The sequence below is a fragment of the Fomitopsis serialis genome (assembly GCF_022376445.1).
Source record: "Fomitopsis serialis strain Sig1Antser10 chromosome Unknown B0H18scaffold_596, whole genome shotgun sequence".
Taxonomy (NCBI): Eukaryota; Fungi; Basidiomycota; class Agaricomycetes; order Polyporales; family Fomitopsidaceae; genus Fomitopsis; species Fomitopsis serialis.
Genome location: NW_025955556.1, coordinates 1,024 through 19,030, shown reverse-complemented (window position 1 = coordinate 19,030; position 18,007 = coordinate 1,024). Strand labels below are relative to the sequence as shown.

The window sequence follows — 18,007 nt, the reverse complement described above, 5'->3', positions numbered from 1 at the left end:
GCTCACGACGAGCCATCCAACTTGGTGAGTTGCTTGTCACGCATTTGCATGCCGTGTTCGCTGACGAGTCTACACAGGCTCGACCCGGGACTCTGAGTGGGGAGTAACTGATTACATTGACTCGTTGTATGTACACACGGCGACTGAGGACGAGGGACACGCACCTCTGGATGCCATCCCGTAGGAGGAGGGGCGAGTGAGGCAGGGAAGGGGGGCTTCTTTTTTTTTGTTCGTCAGCATGTACATACCTGGACCCGTTTGTGTGTGGCATGAAAAGGTTTGACACCCGATAACACGCGAGCTCCCTGCGGGGAGGGGAAACTATGGCCGAAAAAAGTGTGTTTTGGACTTGCAAAAATCTTCGCGTTTTTGCCCTCCAGCCAATCCCCGCCCCGCAACGTAAACTCCCCACGCCCGCCGTGCGACGATCCCTGCCCCGCCCCCACGCCACGCTCGCACGCTCGTCGCAGCCAATGAACTTCCGCGTACATAGAGGCCAAACAGAGACGTACACCCAACATGCCTTCAGAAGATGAAGTGGTCCGCCCAGTGCCGCACGACGCCCTCGCCGAGCTTGTGGCTCGGGAACCGCTTCGGGTCGCGACAGATGATCGGCCCGTGTGCGTTCTGGACGGGGTGTATGAACGCGATCTCCTTCTTGAGGTGCGGCAGCGTGTTCAGCATCCGCACCAGCCGCAGCTGTAGGTCCGTCATCAGCACCGTCGGCGGCCGCCCGCTCGGGTGCGACACCGTCACCGACTCGACGCGCTCCGCCTTCGCGGGCCTCTCCCCGTTCTCCAGCGCAGAGCTCTCGCCTTCGGGCGTGGCCAGGATGGCCTTCGGTGGGGCGGAGCTGTATGAGGATTCCTCTGCGAGAGGTGGTTCCGGGGAAGCGGGCCCGTCGAGCATATCGGCCATGGTGTCCTCCATGTTGCGTTCGAGCTTAGCGATGACGTGCATCAGGCGATCGACAGAAGACTCTTCCTTCTCGAGCAGTCGCAGACGCCGGCGAGACGCGCGCATGGAAAGCGTGAGGCGCGTAAGCACGAGCGTGAGGAAGAGCGGCATGATGAAGGGGAGAGCGACGAAGACAAGCTGTTGGAAGTGTAAGAACCCAAAGAACGTCATATCCGACGACTGACTCACGATGTTGTACGGGAACTTGAATTGCAGAACAGGCGGTAAAGGCAGTCGCACGTTGGTGAACCATTCCCGCGTAAGGGGCTTTGGAACGATGGGTGGTGGTGGCGGAGTGTCGGGAAGATGGTACGACTTGATTAAAGGGGCGTATTGTTCGTCTAGCTCTCTGTAGGGATACATACTGGTGAGCCCGCTGGATACATGCACTCGCGTGGGCTACCTACATGTCTATGCCATTGGTCATGTGCTCGTAAAATATGTCGTCCGCTTCTATGGCGGCCGAAGGGTACGGCACAGTCAGGTCGTGAACAGCATTGGCGTATATGCGCAAATGCTGGAATTGACAGAGTGCTTGGTAGAAGACACGGTCCGGATCCGCCATAACCTCTAGGAGGGGCCGTCCGCGCGGTGACCACTTGTCGACCTGGTCTCACATGTCAGTGACATAAGGACTGAGTCCACATCGCGACTCACAGCCCAGAACTGCTCTCCAGTTCGTGAGAGCAATGTGGGTCCCAGGAAAGAGGCGACCGAGGAAATGAAGGTGCGATATCTAGGCAGTCCTATGTGCGGTGTTGCGACAGTGTTGAAGTTCACTGCGGCGACGTTCTCAAAGAACCCTCGCTGGTGGAGAATGCTACATTCAAGGTAAGCGCACACTCCTGCGTCACGGACGGAATACTCACCCGACCGCATAGCGAGAGACCAGCCCGCCGAGACTGTAACCCGTCATGGAGAAGCGAGTGACTTTCTTCCCGGTGTCTTCCAGTCGCTTAACCGCAGCAAGGATCTGAGTATGCGGGTGAGTTCTGTGCCAGGAGAGCCAGTGACGGGACTGCGGACCAGGACTTACCTCCTCAGCTACGCGCTCTCCTCCCCAGTCGACACCGTCGTATGTGTGCTCGTCTTGGTTCGTTTCAGCAAGCAACACTTCCAGCTGCTCGCCATCTGGACCTTTCGGGCAGTCCGGCTGGCTGTAGCGTTCCTTGATCCCTTTGCGTAGGCTGTCTAGATGACTGGGGTTGCCCCACATACCGTGGACCAGCACTAGGAGATGGACGGTCTCAGACGACATGAGGAAGAGAGTCTAAGGCCGGAGAGGGGGAATAGGAGGGTGTGTGCGGGGCCGGCATCGCAGTGGGATGGTTTTACGCAGGCGCGGCAGCGCGGAAGCCACTGACGCGTCCCGTCGGGGCTGTGGACAACGTACTGGCGCGCATCCAACAGGCCAGCGCGATCCCGAGACGGCCTTCAGACGATGTGATGCTTGATGTCCTGGCCAGCGTCGCAATGTGTTGGGCGGCAGCAGCACAGGGCCAGCTACTCATTGATAGAACAAAGTCGTTTGCGACCTGCGAGCCCAGATATGGAAGGAGGCACTAGCCAGGAACCGATCACGGAGAGACCCGCAGCGGCGGCGCAGCGCAGCTTGGATTGGATTTCCTCCAGCACAGGGCCAGCTACTCATCGTACAAAATCGTCGCGAGCCCGCGCGTCATCGATCATCGGCGACCGCGCGTACGTCACTCCCCGACTGCTCTCTCGCACGCCTGCGCGGTTTCCGTTGTGCGCTGCGTCTGCTCTGCTTCTGCTCCCGTCTGTCTGCCAGCATCTCGCCCCGCGCTCTGCGGCGGGATCTCCGTTTCTCACTCATAGGCGCATCGTCCCCAAACACGGCTCCATCCCTCTTGCGCCCTTGACGGCGCGTACACGAGCATCCGCCCCTTCTGCCCGCCCGTGCTCTGCTCTCCGCTCCCTGCTGCTGCACTCGCCTGACGCGCGCGCTCGAGACGCGTCTATCGACACCGCCGGTGCCCGCTTTTCTCGCCGTTCTGGCTCAGAGGTGAGTTTTTCTCTCGCCCCTTGTATAGCGCGCATTCACCAATGAGCATCTTTCCCGCAGACACCACCGCCGACTTGCTCCTGCCCTTTGCTATCCCCAATGCACCGCGTACAACGTCCTGGGGTCGCTTAGGCAGCGTGTCGTGCCCTACACGTCGTTCCGCCCGCCGCAACACACGCGTGAGCTCTGTGCGATGTCCGCCGCAATCCTACTGGCGAGCGTCCGCACACGTTTCCACCCCTCTGTGCGCACGTCATTCAACCCTCTCATGCATCTCATCGACTGTCCGTAACGACATATGCACGTAGTTCATCACGCCTCGCTGCGCTCCGTCGTGTCCAGGCTCCATCCCGCTCCCACTCACTTCTGCCTTCCCCGTCCACTGCTCAGTCGTTCAATCCGCACGCGAACCACGTCGCACGACACATTGTCAACATAGCACTCATGCCACGCAGTCTCGATCCGCATCGGACACCGGACACTACGCTACGCGCCATTGTGCACCCCGCACGAAACAAGCGCCCAAAGTTCCCCTGGTCCTCACTTGCTCGCAGCTCGCCGATTGTTCCACCAGCGCGCACGAAACGCTCCACTCACATGGATGCTCACCCGGCGTCGCGCTCGTCTCCGGACGAGACACCCAGCGCAACTGCAACGTCACTCCGACCTCATGCCCTCATCCGTCCGCAACAACCGACACAGCCGTCCTCCGCGCCTTCGCGACCCACGACGCACACGCTCTTCACGTCAACGACGCCCAAGAAGTTCTGTAACAGACCTTCGTCAGTGATCTCCGAAGACGCAGCCAAGGCCAAGGCAACTTACCTGCCAGCTCCGGCCGTCACGCACGACGACAACGACGACAACGACGACCCGTCACCCTGCACGACAAGCTGCGCACAGGCTCGCTGCCAAGAGATCCTCCCACGCGGTGGTTCGTCTGCAACCCTAGTCAGTACTCTCGTCGATCTGCACAACTCAAAGTGCGACTTACCGATGCCACTCTGCGTTCGCAGCTCGCGCCTTTATACCTCGCTCGCCCGGGATCCTCGTCAGCGCGATGACAGCGTCCAAGTCGCCGTCGCCTTTCCGGGACGCTCAGCGCGCGTCCTCATCGTGCACGGTGTCCGCGGAAGCGACGGGAGCCGCGACGTGGCGGCGCGTCTGGCATGGATGCCAGCGCTGTCAGCATCTCGGACGCATGCATGGACTCGCTCGTCTGGCATGGCCCACGCCGTAAGTGCGTCCTGCTCGTACTCCCGTCACCCGGCACTGATCGCACAGTGTACGACTCACCGATGGGCCACTCTGCGGCCGCAGCCCGTCGCCCTTGCACCTCGCTCACCCGCGGCCTCTGTCTTTACGACGGCAAGCAGCCCATCCCGGCCCCCGCCGCCTGCGCTGCTCGGGCTCAGATCGTGCACCGTGTCTGCGGAAGCGAGGCGGCGATGCGCCTGGCGTCGCTGCGAACGCTGCGTCAGCGCCACAGACACAGGCAGATGCATGCACGGACTCGATCCAGACTACCAGACGTGAGGCGCGATGGATGCACCCGCGCGCTGATCGGACGCAGGCCGTGAATGTTCCTCCCGAGCAGCCGCGAACGTTCCTGGGCGGGCAGAGAACGCATGCCCCCCCTCGGATGTCGGGTGCTGCCATCGAGTCACTCTGCGCACTGACCACTGCGAACGACGCGGACGAGCCTTTCCGTCGAGCCTGCCTCGGTTACGGCGCGTCTCGGGCTACGCCGGGAGGACGCGGTTGGGACGCGCTGGGGATCTCGTACGAGACGGTGCGGACGTCCTCCATTACCGTCTGACGTGCTTCTCGCGTCTGTGTGCGCCGCGGATGGCATTCCGGGTTCGCGGCGGGGAACGGTGAGTGGGTGCCGTCATGATGAGGTTCCGGATACTTGCTCGCTCAGGGGAATGGACGGCGAGGGAGCGGGGAGCGGGGAACAGCTTCGTCACGACGCGGGCAGTGAGCGGAGCGCTCGGGACGGCGGTGAGCAATGGGGGCGGGTGCACGGCCTCGCTGGGTGGTGTGATGAGTGCCGGCGGGCATGCCACGATGGACGTCTCTCGACGTCGGCATCGACGTGCATAGACACTTGCGGAAGTGCCCGTGCGATGGTTGGAGGCTCCGCGGAGCGAGCACCTTCGTTGCGTACACGACGGGTACGATGGCGCATCGCTCCCTCGGTTACTGCCCTGCGTAGGTATGGAGGCGATGTACATAGTGTAGTTGCGATGAATAGATTCATTGAACACTATACTGCTATTGACATGGCGGGGCGATATGTGTGCGTGAAGGACGAACACGAATCCTCCCAACTTCGCGTAGTGATTACACCCGGATTGCCCTCGTGCGATATCCCTAGGTAGCGGAGCCGGCCACGGGTCGTTCGGGGGCACACAACAGAGACACAAAGACCACTCCATCCGTGTCCAGGGGCAAGCGTCGGGATGAGTCCTAGGGTCCAGAAGCAACGACGCACCTCGTATCCACGTCACTCCACCGTCTGCCCTGAGCACTTCCTACGCCCCTCGTTAAGCTACCGTCCGTGTTCGTCCCGTGTTCGTCGGTCAGCGTCGTGTTTGCTGCCTGCAACAGACCGAGGTCGACGGACGAAACAGCGCACCTGCGATCCCAATCCACAAGCCCCGGAAATGCTGGGCATAGTTCCGAATGTGAGAATGCTCACTTGACGGCGCCGAATCTTAACAGCCCGGATACTCGTTCCATATGCACGAGAAATTCGCGGACCGACAGGGATCGATACGGCTAGACGACGAGGAGAATCTTGCGAGGGAGACCGAGGTGACGAGTGACGAACTGGTAGAGCTCACAGCGGCGACTCACCACCATGCAGTCCGGCACTGGCAGAGTTTCCAAGGCGAGCGACGGACGTGCGATGCGGTGACGACGCGAATCGGCTTGACTATCGGCACTCACAAAACCTCCGAGTCCTCCAGTTTGCGAGCCGGTGCGTCGGAACACGCAGAATAGCGAGCTTGCATGGAGGCCGGCCCTGGCAGGGTCATTGAATGTGACAGAGATGCTGAATGAAACACAGAAGTAGGCAGAGGGAGGACGTTCGGTCGACAGTTAGTACAGCAGTAGCCTGCGCAGTCCGGTCAGGCAGGCGTATGTCGCCGTTCACTCGTTCCGCGTATCCCCGCTTGCAAGGTATCGCTCAGCAGGTTGCCTGTGTGTTGCCGACCGAGCTGAGTACAATTATCAGCACGGCGAGACACGGCCAGGTTTGTACAAAGAAGGGAACACTCTCCAGTGATATAGTGTACCCGGCTATTGACGTAGCCATTGCTTGAAGCCCGCGCAGAGGCGGAACTGCTTGAGGTTGCCACTGAATTGCTTGTACAGCGACGAATGCGAGCCCGTGCCGTGTCGTGTCGTGTCGTGTCGTGAGCGCAGAGAAGGTCATGTATGCCGACACTCACCTGTCGTGCTCATACACATCCAGGAATGAGCATAATGCTTCTTCACGACTCCCGGGCGCATGACCCTTCCGTGCCTCGTTTCGTTCCGGTTGCTCACAACGAATTTGGCCTTCAACGTTTCACTCGAGCCCAGTTGCACGCCGTCATCCGCCGTGACTGGTCATCTCGACTCATTGCTCTGAATCACGCTTCCTCGTCGGAATGCATGCTGTCGCACAGGGTCTTCGTGGCTATGGCTGCGTCGTCGACGAGTACAATGTACCGTCTGACAGTCCCCTTGAATTCCGATGCGAGTCAATGCTCGATTTGCGGACGCAGGAGAGCTACTAGGTAATGCGGCAAGTAGCCAGTGCGTGGGCAAGTCGTTCGCACTCACAGCTGCTTCGTCACCGCCCAATGTGTGAACCCTGCGTCGGGACTGTACAGCGCGGTCTTGTAGATCCAAGACTCGCTGTCCCGTTCTGCCTACTTACCAGTGCGTGACCCAGCGACCCAGCGAGATACCTGGGGGCACAAGTCGCGGTCAAAACTCGTACCACATAGCAGAGATTCATTCGTGGACCGTCTACGACCCGGGCATGACATCAGATACCTTCGACAACACAGTTGTCGGTTGCTCGCCGGTGAGTCTGACTCTCTCACTGTATCTCCCTCACGCACCGGGCCCTTTCTCATCGATCGGAGGATCTGCAGGAAACACGGACCGAACAACGGACAGTCCGCTGCCATACGAGGTTGGCCCTCGGGCCCTGGATCTGTGATCCGTCCGCAGAAAGTAGACGTCAGGGTCTGGGTCAGTCGAACGCTGTACGGCCCCGATGACCGTACATGCAGCACTGACAGGGCGGTGATGCATCTTCCATGACTGCACCCGCCCGCCCTGACCGGCCGCAGGGTCGGCGATCGAGATCGCCACACGGGCGAAATACAACACTCACCATCAAGCGGCGATGCTCGAGCCAGTAGCGAAGAAACCGTATGAAGACAGAATGAGACAAACCCGTTGAACGTACAGCGCAGGCACCACGTTGTGGTTTGAAGCCATGTTCTGTACTGAGAGCAGATGCGAATAGCTCCCGGCGAAACAGACCTAGCCTGTCGCGAGCATCAACTCCCCAGACGTCACTAGGCCCGCAGTAGGGTGATTGTGCGCGCACCTTCTGTTTGCGATCAGCAGCAGCTCACCCGTCAGCAAATGTCAAGATCTCGGCTTGAATCATCGAGGTCGGAGTGAATATGCTGAGTGCCTCGTCTCGACTCTTTCGCTTTTGACAAGAAACGAGTAACCACCCGAGACAGTCACGAGAGGCGAGCAGCGGGATCATTTGAGATTGCGCCCCACAGATGGTATCGGCCATCATGGCAAGCTTCCTGGCATAACACGCCATTGTGGCCCGCGAGACGGCAGCGCTCGCACAGCGAATCGGCCAGCCGTCCAGGGACTCAGACCAGGTGCCGTATCGACTCGTGAATCCAACCCAGTATCCGGGGCGGGTACTCGCGTCAATATTACAGCAGACTCGGCGGCGGAAGACGGTGGGACGTCCGTCAACCGAGCTCGAGATCGAGATCGTACAACGACGAAGTACTCAGGCGCCCCAGATCGACGTGTAGAATGTATGAAAGCTCGCATGCGGCGGCGCCACAACCGAGTGTACCACTCCGGGACGCGCAAACGCCACGGACGGAAGACCAATCCCCCCTCTCTGACGACTCTCGCCCATGCCAGGAAGACATCGGAGGATGCATTACGACCACACGGCCGGTGCCGTGAGTCCTCCTTTTGACCTATCAAGGCCGTATGTGCGGCGCGTGTTGAGATGAAGCGCGGTTCTGCGCATTTGTAGGCGTGACAAGTGCATAGACTCACCGATATTGTGACCACGGTCAGGGCCCCCATCTGCTATGTGTCCCCCGATAAGCAGGTCATTCGATCGTAGCTCGTTTGACAGAATCTGTCGAGTCCAGCGACAACGAGAACGTGCGACGTAGAACACGGGGAGTGCCTGTGAGGAACCGAGTCGGAAGCCCACACTTCCGACTGTGCGCATACAGCTTGGTTGTCACAGAGGTAAGCACCTTAGCATGTTCCAAGTTTCGTGGTGCAGCGCAAGAATCGCGACGGAGTCCAAGCGAGCAGATGGATTTTCGGACGATCCATTTGCAGTGGTCGAACATCGCCAGCTTAAAGAATACGTGCCGTCCGTAGAGAATGCGGTAGGGGCTGCGGCCAGCTTGTCTAGCTGACAGAGTAACGAGCCCAAGTTTTTTCAAGTGCATACATACCGTGAAAGGTAGAGCCAGCGCGCAGTAGGTGGATGAACGGGACGGAGTTGGGACAGAGCGTAGTTGTGGCTGAAATTGAAGGTGACGCGGACCACTCTCGGTCTCAGTGCCGTGACCGCGCCTTCACTCCTGCTGTGCTCATCTCAGGCTCGTTCACTACCGCCTGCAACCCGAGCTGTGGACGATGTCCAATAACGCGCATGTGCGGTAGACCTAGATGCTCAATCATGACTGTGAGCAAGTATCTCAGCCGAAGTACTAGTACTATAGTACTACACGCTAACAATTCGTCGAACTGCCCCCTGCAAGACATCGATGAAGTCTTCATTATTGCATGCACTCTTGAAATTGCGATAGCAGTCACAGGATACTGACTGTCTGGTATTTCCGTAGGTCGACTCGGGCATGTATGTAGTATCCCGAACGTTTGAACGGCGATGCGGCAACGCTCCACTGACCCGAACTCGGTCACGGAGTCATGTCCCAATAGCATAGGTGAGTAATCCTAGTACTGTACGTGTCATATAAGACTATAGATTATAGATGCTAGTAGCATGTATGTAACTAATGCTTACCACTTCATTGATGCTCTCGTAGATCAACGACGCACTATTCGCATACCCAAAAAGGGTAATATATGGTACTGTTCCGACGTCAGCTGTGATTTGTTATGCTCGACTGACATGTAGTATGATGTAGATCTTGGTGTCACGGAATCTGTCATAAGAGAATGGTGAGTACGTTATTTCATTTTCTCCGTGAGACTCGGTCAAAGTGCCTACTGTACTTGTGACCGCTGGCTGTCGGAAATGCTGTCAGTGAGTATAATGGATTGAGGCTCAATCGGGTAAGTATCGGTTCCGCTTCGGCAGCTTGAAGAAATGGCAAGCTCCAGTATCTGTGGAGTATACTCTGAAAACACCTCAGCTCAGCCATGTGTACTAGGGATCACACCTCTGAACTCAGGTATGATACATATCCAGAGCACTACTCCATACTGTCAGTTCAGGTCTCCTCTGAGTCTCAATGTGGGCTCCGAATTCAAAGATGTGTCGTGTTAAGGTTCCGAAATACTGATGACTGACTTGAGACAGGTGCATGGTGCCCGATGGGATGCTGAGCGCGCGGCGTGCACTTGTGGCAACATTGTTCGGAGACGAGCATTGTGATCATTTTGACAGGCTATCATTCAAACAGTCCAGGCAGTATAAAGGCTGGCTGACAACAAGACGGGACTCACCATTTCTGCCCTCCTTATGCTCCTCCCCTCTACCTCCGCCGAGAAACTGGTCAGCACACCATCTTTCAGCTATCGCTTAACTGGTCAACATCGCTCTCCCCATCCACGCCACTGCCGCAGCCACCACCGCAATCGCTCACATCCGCAGTTGCTCCGGGTCGGCCCTATAGACAGTGAGCCCATCTTTCAACACATGATTTGTGTAGCTTATGACTTACACTGATCAATTGCACAGTGTACGTACGTGTTATCACAATGTTATCACGTCCGAGTCTACAACAGCCTTGTAGGTGTTCAGTCGGACCGTAGACGCATGCCCGTGAGTTCCTTCCCGATATGGTAGCAACATGTAAGCGCTGATGACCCTCCACTGGTAAGTCAAGAATTGACTCGCACCATCATCGAACATGGGAAGTTCGGCCCGTCGACGAGTAGTACACTGAAGGTCGACGGAATGTGTCGCTGTAAGGTTAGTGAATGCTGCCGTAGTCGGCCTGTGTTGTATGATTGTTTATGGTTGCACACAGATGCGCATTGCTTCCGCCGAACTTCCTCCTTGATATCCGCACGACCGCGAAAGTTGTTGGTTCTCGCCCTGGCTGCCAGGTCATGTACTGACTGTATGTACGTATCGTGTTCTGGCGCGCAGGGCTTCGGCAATGGTGCGTGGATGGTGATATCTGTGTGTGGCGACTACTGATCAATGTTACGATAATTAGGGACACCGCTGCCACAATACTAGTACTTACTGCAACTCGGGGCGACGTGGCCCGGGCCATCTATCAACAGGAGCAGCCCGTCAGCGTACGATCGCTCGATTCTTCTGACTGCACTACCACCGACGACGGCTCGGGTCACGCACGACGATCGTGTATGAATAGATTGACGCCTGGCGTCGTGCAGAGCTTACGAGAGGACGTCACGGCAACAGGTCCTTCGTACCTTTCTGCGCCTAGACGTGCTGGACTAGTAAGTTCTTATTGAACATAATGTATCGTATCACTCACCAGGTACGCTCGGTGCAGGCGATCCTACTAGGTCATCAAGAAGACCGGTAGTACTGAAGGTGTCTACATACTCTACATGTATATCTTGACATCCCTCTCCCGGTAAGCAAAGTGAAGACCCTTCAGTATGTGCGTGCGAGGCCGTAGCGCTCGCCGTTCGTGCTACGCGGAACAGCATTGTATGTATGGATCGACTTCCGGCGACCGACGTCGCGGACCGTGTGCGAGGTATGTCGTCGAGCCAGTACTGATGCTCCGTTCAACTAATTGACTGCTGTGCCTAGCATGTGCGCCATCGCATCATGCTGCACGTCGCTTGCCGGCGCGAGCAGCGCGCAAGCGATGCTCGGACACACTATGCCTCAAGCTCTGACAAGTCATGCGTCAGCGCTGTGGTCCCTCGCATCGCTCGCCCGTGAACGGCGATGTATGTATGGATCGCCGTCCGGTGAGCGACGTCTCGGGACATGCGCGAGGTGCGTCATTGATCCAATATTGATGCTGTCCATCTCGTTGACACAACACGTCGGTGTCTACAGAGTTCGTGAGTATAGGTCAGGGCGACAAGTCCTTCGTACCTTGGTAGGCTTCTCGCTCAAGGGCAACACATGGTAGGTATGGGTACTCACTACAGTCCGCGAGGTCCAGAACGGCAAAGTATATATATATCGACGTCCGGCGAGCGACATCGTGGGCCATGTGCGAGGTGCGTCGTCAGCCTACCTCGGCTGCTCCCTTCAGAGGACTGACACAACGTGCACAACAGGCCTGTCGGCGTGTCCCGATGCAAGCAGCCCACGAGTGCTGCCTGTACGCCGGTGATCTCAAGCTTCGAGGAGTCCTGCGTCGGTGCTGTGGCCCATGACAGTCGTCACATGATGTGTCCACTCACCCGCGAACGGCGATGTATATATGGATCGCCGTCCGGTGAGCGGCGTCCCAGTGCGTGTAAGTCTGCCCTCCCTCGTGCTTGTTGCGTCACTCACTGTCGAGGGCTAGACATCTCCGAGTTGGAACCCACGCTCACGGCTCGGCGAGCGGTTCGTCAGAGCTGCACCTTGGGCCGCCCTCCTCGTAGGCCAACACCAGATGATTCGCTCCCGCGCGAATGAAGATAGATCGCCGTCTGGCGAGCGGGCGACTCGGGGCGGTGAGCAGCGTCTTGCGTCTTGACTCGCCAATCAGGGAGGCCGCCGATACCTGCCGGGACTGGCGATACAGCAGTGACGTGCAATCTGCGAGGGTCTGTCCAGGTGAGTGTACGTTCGTGCTCAAATTGCGACGGCACTAACTGCATGTTCGAGAATGAGACGACCGGCACGTCGAGACACACGAGCGAGGGGATCGTCACTGGCAACATCCATCCATCTACGTCGACCTGCGTGAGGTCATAGGCCTCGCAGTCGCTCACGACGAGCCATCCAACTTGGTGAGTTGCTTGTCACGCATTTGCATGCCGTGTTCGCTGACGAGTCTACACAGGCTCGACCCGGGACTCTGAGTGGGGAGTAACTGATTACATTGACTCGTTGTATGTACACACGGCGACTGAGGACGAGGGACACGCACCTCTGGATGCCATCTCGCAGGAGGAGGGGCGAGTGAGGCAGGGAAGGGGGGCTTCTTTTTTTTTGTTCGTCAGCATGTACATACCTGGACCCGTTTGTGTGTGGCATGAAAAGGTTTGACACCCGATAACACGCGAGCTCCCTGCGGGGAGGGGAAACTATGGCCGAAAAAAGTGTGTTTTGGACTTGCAAAAATCTTCGCGTTTTTGCCCTCCAGCCAATCCCCGCCCCGCAACGTAAACTCCCCACGCCCGCCGTGCGACGATCCCTGCCCCGCCCCCACGCCACGCTCGCACGCTCGTCGCAGCCAATGAACTTCCGCGTACATAGAGGCCAAACAGAGACGTACACCCAACATGCCTTCAGAAGATGAAGTGGTCCGCCCAGTGCCGCACGACGCCCTCGCCGAGCTTGTGGCTCGGGAAACGCTTCGGGTCGCGACAGATGATCGGCCCGTGTGCATTCTGGACGGGGTGTATGAACGCGATCTCCTTCTTGAGGTGCGGCAGCGTGTTCAGCATCCGCACCAGCCGCAGCTGTAGGTCCGTCATCAGCACCGTCGGCGGCCGCCCGCTCGGGTGCGACACCGTCACCGACTCGACGCGCTCCGCCTTCGCGGGCCTCTCCCCGTTCTCCAGCGCAGAGCTCTCGCCTTCGGGCGTGGCCAGGATGGCCTTCGGTGGGGCGGAGCTGTATGAGGATTCCTCTGCGAGAGGTGGTTCCGGGGAAGCGGGCCCGTCGAGCATATCGGCCATGGTGTCCTCCATGTTGCGTTCGAGCTAGCGATGACGTGCATCAGGCGATCGACAGAAGACTCTTCCTTCTCGAGCAGTCGCAGACGCCGGCGAGACGCGCGCATGGAAAGCGTGAGGCGCGTAAGCACGAGCGTGAGGAAGAGCGGCATGATGAAGGGGAGAGCGACGAAGACAAGCTGTTGGAAGTGTAAGAACCCAAAGAACGTCATATCCGACGACTGACTCACGATGTTGTACGGGAACTTGAATTGCAGAACAGGCGGTAAAGGCAGTCGCACGTTGGTGAACCATTCCCGCGTAAGGGGCTTTGGAACGATGGGTGGTGGTGGCGGAGTGTCGGGAAGATGGTACGACTTGATAAAGGGGCGTATTGTTCGTCTAGCTCTCTGCAGGGATACATACTGGTGAGCCCGCTGGATACATGCACTCGCGTGGGCTACCTACATGTCTATGCCATTGGTCATGTGCTCGTAAAATATGTCGTCCGCTTCTATGGCGGCCGAAGGGTACGGCACAGTCAGGTCGTGAACAGCATTGGCGTATATGCGCAAATGCTGGAATTGACAGAGTGCTTGGTAGAAGACACGGTCCGGATCCGCCATAACCTCTAGGAGGGGCCGTCCGCGCGGTGACCACTTGTCGACCTGGTCTCACATGTCAGTGACATAAGGACTGAGTCCACATCGCGACTCACAGCCCAGAACTGCTCTCCAGTTCGTGAGAGCAATGTGGGTCCCAGGAAAGAGGCGACCGAGGAAATGAAGGTGCGATATCTAGGCAGTCCTATGTGCGGTGTTGCGACAGTGTTGAAGTTCACTGCGGCGACGTTCTCAAAGAACCCTCGCTGGTGGAGAATGCTACATTCAAGGTAAGCGCACACTCCTGCGTCACGGACGGAATACTCACCCGACCGCATAGCGAGAGACCAGCCCGCCGAGACTGTAACCCGTCATGGAGAAGCGAGTGACTTTCTTCCCGGTGTCTTCCAGTCGCTTAACCGCAGCAAGGATCTGAGTATGCGGGTGAGTTCTGTACCAGGAGAGCCAGTGACGGGACTGCGGACCAGGACTTACCTCCTCAGCTACGCGCTCTCCTCCCCAGTCGATGCCGTCGTATGTGTGCTCGTCCTGGTTCGTTTCAGCGAGCAACACTTCCAGCTGCTCGCCGTCTGGGCCTTTCGGGCAGTCCGGCTGACTGTAGCGTTCCTTGATCCCTTGCGTAGGCTGTCTAGATGACTGGGGTTGCCCCACATACCGTGGACCAGCACTAGGAGATGGACGTTCTCAGACGACATGAGGAAGAGAGTCTAAGGCCGGAGAGGGGGAATAGGAGGGTGTGTGCGGGGCCGGCATCGCAGTGGGATGGTTTTACGCAGGCGCGGCAGCGCGGAAGCCACTGACGCGTCCCGTCGGGGCTGTGGACAACGTACTGGCGCGCATCCAACAGGCCAGCGCGATCCCGAGACGGCCTTCAGACGATGTGATGCTTGATGTCCTGGCCAGCGTCGCAATGTGTTGGGCGGCAGCAGCACAGGGCCAGCTACTCATTGATAGAACAAAGTCGTTTGCGACCTGCGAGCCCAGATATGGAAGGAGGCACTAGCCAGGAACCGATCACGGAGAGACCCGCAGCGGCGGCGCAGCGCAGCTTGGATTGGATTTCCTCCAGCACAGGGCCAGCTACTCATCGTACAAAATCGTCGCGAGCCCGCGCGTCATCGATCATCGGCGACCGCGCGTACGTCAGGACCGCTCTCCTTCGCCCGACTCCAACTCCCCTTCCTCGACCTCGCGACCAGATACATGTCGCGGCGCTGAAGACAAATGGCAGTCGAGGAAGCTCAACAACGGGCTGGACAGCAGCGGGGACTGGATGGATGGATGTCGGTGTGGTCGGATGACGGCGCTAAAAGCGCGGGATGGTGTCGAGCGAGTGGAGGCCGGCTACTGAGCGAGCGTCGCAGTCTTGTGAGTAGCTCACCGGTTGGGTCTGGGGGGCTTATCTGCGTCTTGTAGGGATCGACACATCCTAGACTGAAGCCTTCGTGGACCTAGTCCCACTTGTGGCAGCACCGCACGGCCCACCCGCTGGTCTCTCATTGCCGCACTCACTGGCGGCGACGTTCGCTTTGAAGCGGTCTGCTGGGGATCTCCAACGTTGGTAAAATGTCCTGTCCGCACGACCTATGCTCAGCGATGCTCGCTTCGAAGCAGTCTGCTGGGGATCACCGACATCGGGAAAGTGTCCTGTCTGCACGACCTGCCGCCATCTGGAAGCAGGGCGCTCGACGCTGCTGTCCTGTAGCAAATTTGCTCGGTGACGCCGTCTTGATGTAGACTCGCTCGATGAGAATCTACATGCTCTGTACCCGCCTCGAAGCAAATGCTCGGCGATGCCGTCTAGAAGCAACTTGAATGCTCGACGATGCCGTCTCGGAAGCAACAATGCTCGACGATGCCGTCTTGGAAGCAATTGCTCGACGATGCCTTGGAAGCAATTGCTCGACGATGCTGCGCAATTCCGCCTTGAAGCTGCAATGCTCGGCGATGCCGCTGTCTGGCGATGCCGCCGTTAGGTGATGCCGCCGTTGGGTGTTGCCTCCGGCAACGCCGACGACGATGATGTTCGTCATGCACGACCTATGCTCAGCGCGGCAGCCGCGGGAACGCTTGGTGTTGCTTAGAAGCAGTCTACTGGATCATCGTCTCTGGGACATGCACGACCTATGCTCGGCGATGCAGCCGCGGAAACGCTGGGTGCCGCTTCGTAGCAGTCTGCTGGTGTTCCTCGACAACGAGGGTGGTGTTGTTCTCTATCCTCATGCAGGACCTATGCTCGGCGATGCAGCCGTGGAAACGCTCGGCGCCGCTTTATAGCAGTCTGCTGGTGTTCCCCGCCACCGAGGGTGACCTCGTTCCTCACCCCCCCCCCCCCGAATGACCTATGCTCGGTGATGCGGCCTGGAAGCGGAAAGGCTCGGCGATGCCATCTCGCAGTGTAAAACTCAAGGGCGACTGTCTCGGAGGATCTCAACCATGCCGACTCGAAGCAAAGTGCTCGGTGATGGGTTTCGGGGGCAACACCCTTGCATCGATGATGATCCAGCTGTCGAGCGATGCGGCTCGTGAGTGTGCGGTCGGCATCCCCGCCTTGCTCAGGACATCCTCCGTCTCGTAGCTATTACTCTACGATGCCGCCTAGAAGCAGTCTGCTCGGCGCTGGTGATGCCTTCTCATAGCACGAATGCTCCTCGATACCATCTTGTAGCCGGGGAGTGGTCGACGGCGTGAGCCTATCAAGTCTGAATTCTCGCCTCGTAGCTTTGGCTCGGCAGATACCACCTTGCAGCATGCATGGTGATGCCACCCTTTCGTGATGCTGCCTGTGGGCAATGATTACGAGTGTTTCAAGGTGACAACATTCAAGTTGTTCTCCGGTCAATGTGTTACACTGTCATAATTCATTGCAGTGTGGCACAATGCTCGGTTCCTTTGGCAGTGTGAGCTGAGTTTCACTGTGCGGGCTGCGACGGGGACTGCTACATGGCCCATGGGTCTATGGTATGCCTAGCAACAGCTACTGGTGTTCCAATACCTGCACTTTTCTGCAGAAGTACACTGAATGTATTGGAAATGCTACCCTCATGGCACCTATTGAACGTGTGCACCGTTCGAGACAGCCGTAGCACAGTACTTGCATGAGGAGTATGAGCACCACTAGGCCGTCCCCTTACCACTGATCCCCAGTGTGTATCAGTCACCTTTGTATTCAATACAGTGAGCGGGCTACCACTGTCCGCCCGCGTGCGACTGTATGACCGCAGCTTCCTGTTCGAAGCCCATGTTCTCCACTGGAGTTCACCATTGGTTTACAACCAACCCACGGATTCCCTGCACTCACTATGCATTGGGGGCAAATCATGCCTTCCGCACGATGTAGGACGGCTGTAGCACTAGATACATCACCTGGATCATGGGGAGTTATGTCAGTGTGGCGGGGGACTGCCGCTGACGCCTGGAGGTTTTTGCGTATTTTTTCCTGCCAGGTTTTACCCATGATGCCCGCCCAGCCTAGCAGCTAGAGGGCCAAGGTATACTGCATGTATGACTGTAATTGTAATCGTGCGATAGTGAGAGTAGGGTACTGTAGGTTAGATGTAGACAAGTGGGGGCCTCTCGGATACACGGCTGTCATCTAATCGGTGAACGCCGTCACGAGCTATGTACTGGCGCATCTGCGTAGGTAGTACTTAGCTGGGGTGACTAAATGGAATTACCTCCTCCTCCTCCTCCCCGACTGCTCTCTCGCACGCCTGCGCGGTTTCCGTTGTGCGCTGCGTCTGCTCTGCTTCTGCTCCCGTCTGTCTGCCAGCATCTCGCCCCGCGCTCTGCGGCGGGATCTCCGTTTCTCACTCATAGGCGCATCGTCCCCAAACACGGCTCCATCCCTCTTGCGCCCTTGACGGCGCGTACACGAGCATCCGCCCCTTCTGCCCGCCCGTTCTCTGCTCTCCGCTCCCTGCTGCTGCACTCGCCTGACGCGCGCGCTCGAGACGCGTCTATCGACACCGCCGGTGCCCGCTTTTCTCGCCGTTCTGGCTCAGAGGTGAGTTTTTCTCTCGCCCCTTGTATAGCGCGCATTCACCAATGAGCATCTTTCCCGCAGACACCACCGCCGACTTGCTCCTGCCCTTTGCTATCCCCAATG

At 58.1% G+C, this 18,007-nt stretch overlaps 3 protein-coding genes across 3 annotated transcripts; 1 reads left to right on the top strand and 2 right to left on the bottom strand.

Moving 5' to 3' along the window:
- Nucleotides 1-446: 446 nt before the first annotated feature.
- Nucleotides 447-2,608, bottom strand: B0H18DRAFT_1074859 (putative serine esterase-domain-containing protein). The gene is made up of 7 exons (XM_048031237.1): nt 2,569-2,608; nt 1,994-2,431; nt 1,827-1,930; nt 1,615-1,777; nt 1,365-1,564; nt 1,147-1,306; nt 447-1,095 (listed from the first exon to the last, which is right to left on the bottom strand). The coding sequence occupies exons 2-7, from the start codon at nt 2,213-2,215 to the stop codon at nt 526-528; spliced, it is 1,419 nt and encodes a 472-aa protein (XP_047884377.1). The 5' UTR covers nt 2,216-2,431; nt 2,569-2,608; the 3' UTR covers nt 447-525.
- Nucleotides 2,609-3,427: 819 nt separating this feature from the next.
- Nucleotides 3,428-4,802, top strand: B0H18DRAFT_1131106 (uncharacterized protein; the record flags this gene model as incomplete). Its single annotated transcript, XM_048035501.1, has 2 exons — nt 3,428-3,934; nt 4,557-4,802. 2 exons carry the CDS (start codon nt 3,428-3,430, stop codon nt 4,800-4,802), a joined length of 753 nt encoding a protein of 250 aa, XP_047884376.1.
- Nucleotides 4,803-12,907: 8,105 nt separating this feature from the next.
- Nucleotides 12,908-14,987, bottom strand: B0H18DRAFT_1074845 (putative serine esterase-domain-containing protein; the record flags this gene model as incomplete). The annotated part of the gene is made up of 9 exons (XM_048031236.1): nt 14,948-14,987; nt 14,537-14,810; nt 14,374-14,513; nt 14,207-14,310; nt 13,995-14,157; nt 13,745-13,944; nt 13,528-13,678; nt 13,336-13,476; nt 12,908-13,306 (listed from the first exon to the last, which is right to left on the bottom strand). Exons 2-9 carry the CDS (start codon nt 14,592-14,594, stop codon nt 12,908-12,910), a joined length of 1,356 nt encoding a protein of 451 aa, XP_047884375.1. The 5' UTR covers nt 14,595-14,810; nt 14,948-14,987.
- Nucleotides 14,988-18,007: the final 3,020 nt, after the last annotated feature.

What these genes read in the sequence shown, in the direction of transcription:
- B0H18DRAFT_1074859 (XM_048031237.1), bottom strand. Translation starts at nt 2,215, where the DNA reads ATGTCGTCTGAGACCGTCCATCTCCTAGTGCTGGTCCACGGTATGTGG. An exon ending in GTCTCTCGCTATGCGGTCGG is followed by an intron (nt 1,778 to 1,826) that starts GTGAGTATTCCG and finishes CCTTGAATGTAG; the next exon opens with CATTCTCCACCAGCGAGGGT. An exon ending in TCAAGTTCCCGTACAACATC is followed by an intron (nt 1,096 to 1,146) that starts GTGAGTCAGTCG and finishes CACTTCCAACAG; the next exon opens with CTTGTCTTCGTCGCTCTCCC.